Source organism: Pterocles gutturalis, unplaced genomic scaffold, assembly GCF_000699245.1.
Source record: "Pterocles gutturalis isolate BGI_N339 unplaced genomic scaffold, ASM69924v1 scaffold978, whole genome shotgun sequence".
Lineage (NCBI taxonomy): Eukaryota > Metazoa > Chordata > Aves > Pterocliformes > Pteroclidae > Pterocles > Pterocles gutturalis.
In genome coordinates, this window is record NW_010120138.1 from 102469 (window position 1) to 105639 (window position 3171).

The 3171-nt window shown below is 41.1% G+C and overlaps 1 protein-coding gene across 1 annotated transcript; it reads right to left on the minus strand.

Moving 5' to 3' along the window:
- Window positions 1–1228: 1228 nt before the first annotated feature.
- Window positions 1229–2314, minus strand: GPR52 (G protein-coupled receptor 52). The gene has a single exon (XM_010076765.1). It carries the CDS (start codon window positions 2312–2314, stop codon window positions 1229–1231), a length of 1086 nt encoding a protein of 361 aa, XP_010075067.1.
- Between the last annotated feature and the right edge of the window lie 857 nt (window positions 2315–3171).

Here is a 3171-nt window from a genome sequence, read left to right on the forward strand (position 1 = left end):
ACTGAAGCTCTTTGCCTCTATTTAATACTAAACTGTCTTGTTCTCCTCCAAGAACACTTGTCTAACAAACGGCTATTCAACAACTGCACAGAAGTATCTCTTAAACAAGTGTACTTTTAAAATCCTGAAGCATTGACCTATTCCATGTGCTATGAAAACATTAGGCACAGAACGCAATTTACGTTTTCTCTAAAAAAAACATACAGTATGTGCAAGCTAGGTTCACACAACGGATTGACAGCTACAACAGTAAGCTATTCAGACTTCCCAAGGAAAAAAGGTTAGTTAGGTTTCATTTTCTAAGCAGTGATGCCACTGCTGTGTGCGGTTATCATATCTGCATTTAGGATTACCTGTGTAGCCAATAAAGGAGAAGCTTTAGTACACCCTAAAGGACACTACAGCGATACTGTGTGCTAATTTAACAGGATCAAGAGAATGAAAGATTGAAGAAGTCGTCGTACACGGGCAGCTGAAGTTACTCAGCTAGCCAGGAAGGGCTATTGCTTTCCGTAGGAAGAATGGTTTGAAGCTCAATTTACCTTGGAGGTGCCCTCAAACTAAACCACTTGGACGTGATGGAATCTAGGGATGCACAGTATGGAAAAAAAAAGGGGAAGTGAGAGGGAGAACTGCTGTGAAAGTTGTACCAAAATGTGCCACTTTATCCAAAAGCATCATGCCCAGTGTAGGTATTATGCATTGCAGATTTTTGTACAACTGAATATTGTACAAGATGTGAGCAGAGATAGAGCTGGTTATTACTCTGCAATATCTACTATAGTCCTCAGGTATATAATTTACGGATAGCCACTTACTGTGCTGTTGATTGTTGCCTCTTAAATATATTTATAATTCAGAAGGCTACAGTATATTAAGACACAAAGATAGTAAGACAACTTTTCTACAAGTGGGAAAATATAAGGTAGTAACTAACTTATTTTATGAGGAACCTCCTCTGATGTGGTAGTTATTTCATGCCCTTTGGAAGATTTTAGTTGTGACTTTCCTCATCATCTCTGTCCAACTGCTCTCCTTACAATTTCACAAGAGCTATATTCAAGTTCAGTGACCCCTCTTACAGCCGCCTTTTCCTTTTCCACAAACACTTTTAAACCCACTCTAACATCATAGCGAGCTATTCAAGTAAACATTTCTCTTCTGGCAAGCTTCCAGACACAGCAAATACTATCAAAACTCCGCGTTTGATCCCATGCGCCAGTTTTCTTTAAATGGAGCAGGAATTAGCCCGTTTTCTTGGTTTAGGGTCCCGTACATCCCTGTCTTTTAAACACATACAAGATGAACATATTGTCTCTGACAGTCTCCGCAGTCCCAGCCTGAAAACGCTGTTGGAGAGGCTATAGATCACACAGTTGCAGAAACTATTGCTTATAGCAAGCCACGTCGTTAAGAAAGAAAGCGCTGGGTTTTCCAACACCCTAGAGCTCTCCAGCAGAAAGTATATGATATAAGGGAGCCACAGCATGTAGAACACACTGGTTATCCGAAACAAAACCATGGCATAGCGGCGATCGGGGCTGTGCCCAGTCTCCCCAGCAGCATCCACTTCGTGGCTAGGAAATCGAGCTCTCCGATCATTTATCTCTTTGGTGTGCTGCCGGCAAATTTTAAAGATGTGGAAATAGGTGAAACATATGACAAAGGCAGCAGGAGCGTACAGTAAGCACACGATAAAGCCAGTAAAATAGGCATTAGTTAGCCAGGAGGTAGCACACCATTCAAAAATATCTCCATGGTAACCAGGTTTTCCCCAACCAAAAAAGGAAGGCAAGAAGATCAGACAAGAGTATATCCAGATCAAAATGATGCAGATTCTCAAGCGACAAGGTGTGACCAGTTGATTATAGGAGAGAGGCTTTGTTATAGCGAGATAGCGATCCACACTGATGCAAGCAAGACATGCCATAGATACGCTTTTTAGCACAGAGATGATATATCCAAAAACTTGACAAGTCAAGGACTCGTGGACACCTGTTGAGTAGTGGAGCAGTGACAAAGTAGGAACCAAGCAGCTAACTCCAACAAAAAGATCAGCATAGGCCATGGTCTGAATAAAATAGCTGGTGGTATAATGATGCAGAAGTGGAGCACAGTGAAAAACAAATATCACAGTTAAGTTACCCGCAATAATTAAAAAAGTTAGCAAGACAATAACAACTGTCTCAAGGATACAGATGTCAACTGCATTGTAGTGACCAAATCCAAGAGGGCAGGAGAGATGCTCAGATATGTTGATAACACTACTGCTCATATTCAGAGTCCTCCATTCAATCCATCGGGACTGGTTCATGTTTTGTGATCAGGGAGCACTGCAATTTGAGCCTTAGCGAGCAGATGACCTGCTTAAGAGCAGCTAAACTCTGCTTCAGCGTCTCACGATCTCTCTTTGTAGACACTGCCAGTGCTTACATTTGAGAGGATTACAGTCCCATAGCTGTTGATGCCTCCTCAGCATCAGGGCATCACCTCTGGCACACCTTAGCTTTAAGGAAAGAAAGAAAGAGAGAAAGAAAGAAAGAGAGAAAAAAAAAAAGCCAGAAAAAAGAAAGGCCACTGATCAGCTCCTCCAGTGCTCTTGAACCAATCTTTAGCAAACACAAGGCACTTCTAAAACAAACAGGTACTGCGAAATACAGAAATAAAAACTGACAAAAGAGACACATTCATTTCCCAGGGAAGGAGGGGCAGAATCTCTGACTGCTTATTTTTCCTGAGAAAGTAATTTACTTTGGAATATAACAGGGTGAAGGGGAGGAAGGGAAGGAGGAACTTCAGTACAGCTCAGGTTTCCTGGACCAGCAATCACTGAAGATAATCTTTTTAATGTCTCAATTTAAATCACAGACTGACTGGAGAGTAAAAGAAAAAGTTCATCATCTAATGCTGTCTTTTCTGGCTCCATTCAGGAGATGGCACTCCGTCTTACCCATGCTATTCATTGGAAAGGTAAGGAAAACATTTTTTGTCAAGGTTAATTCCAATAGACTCACCACTGTTTGGGTACGAATAATGAATTTTATTTGGAGGGAGATGGGTGGGGGACAAGGTAAATTTGTCCTCTGACTCCCAAGAAAGAAAACATACATCTCACATACAATGAGGAAGATCGTGTCTATTCATTTAAAAATGAAAATAATTTAAGAATAG

Bases quoted from the DNA above. Each gene is read 5' to 3' on its own strand.
- GPR52 (XM_010076765.1), bottom strand. From the start codon at position 2,314: ATGAACCAGTCCCGATGGATTGAATGGAGGACTCTGAATATGAGCAGT.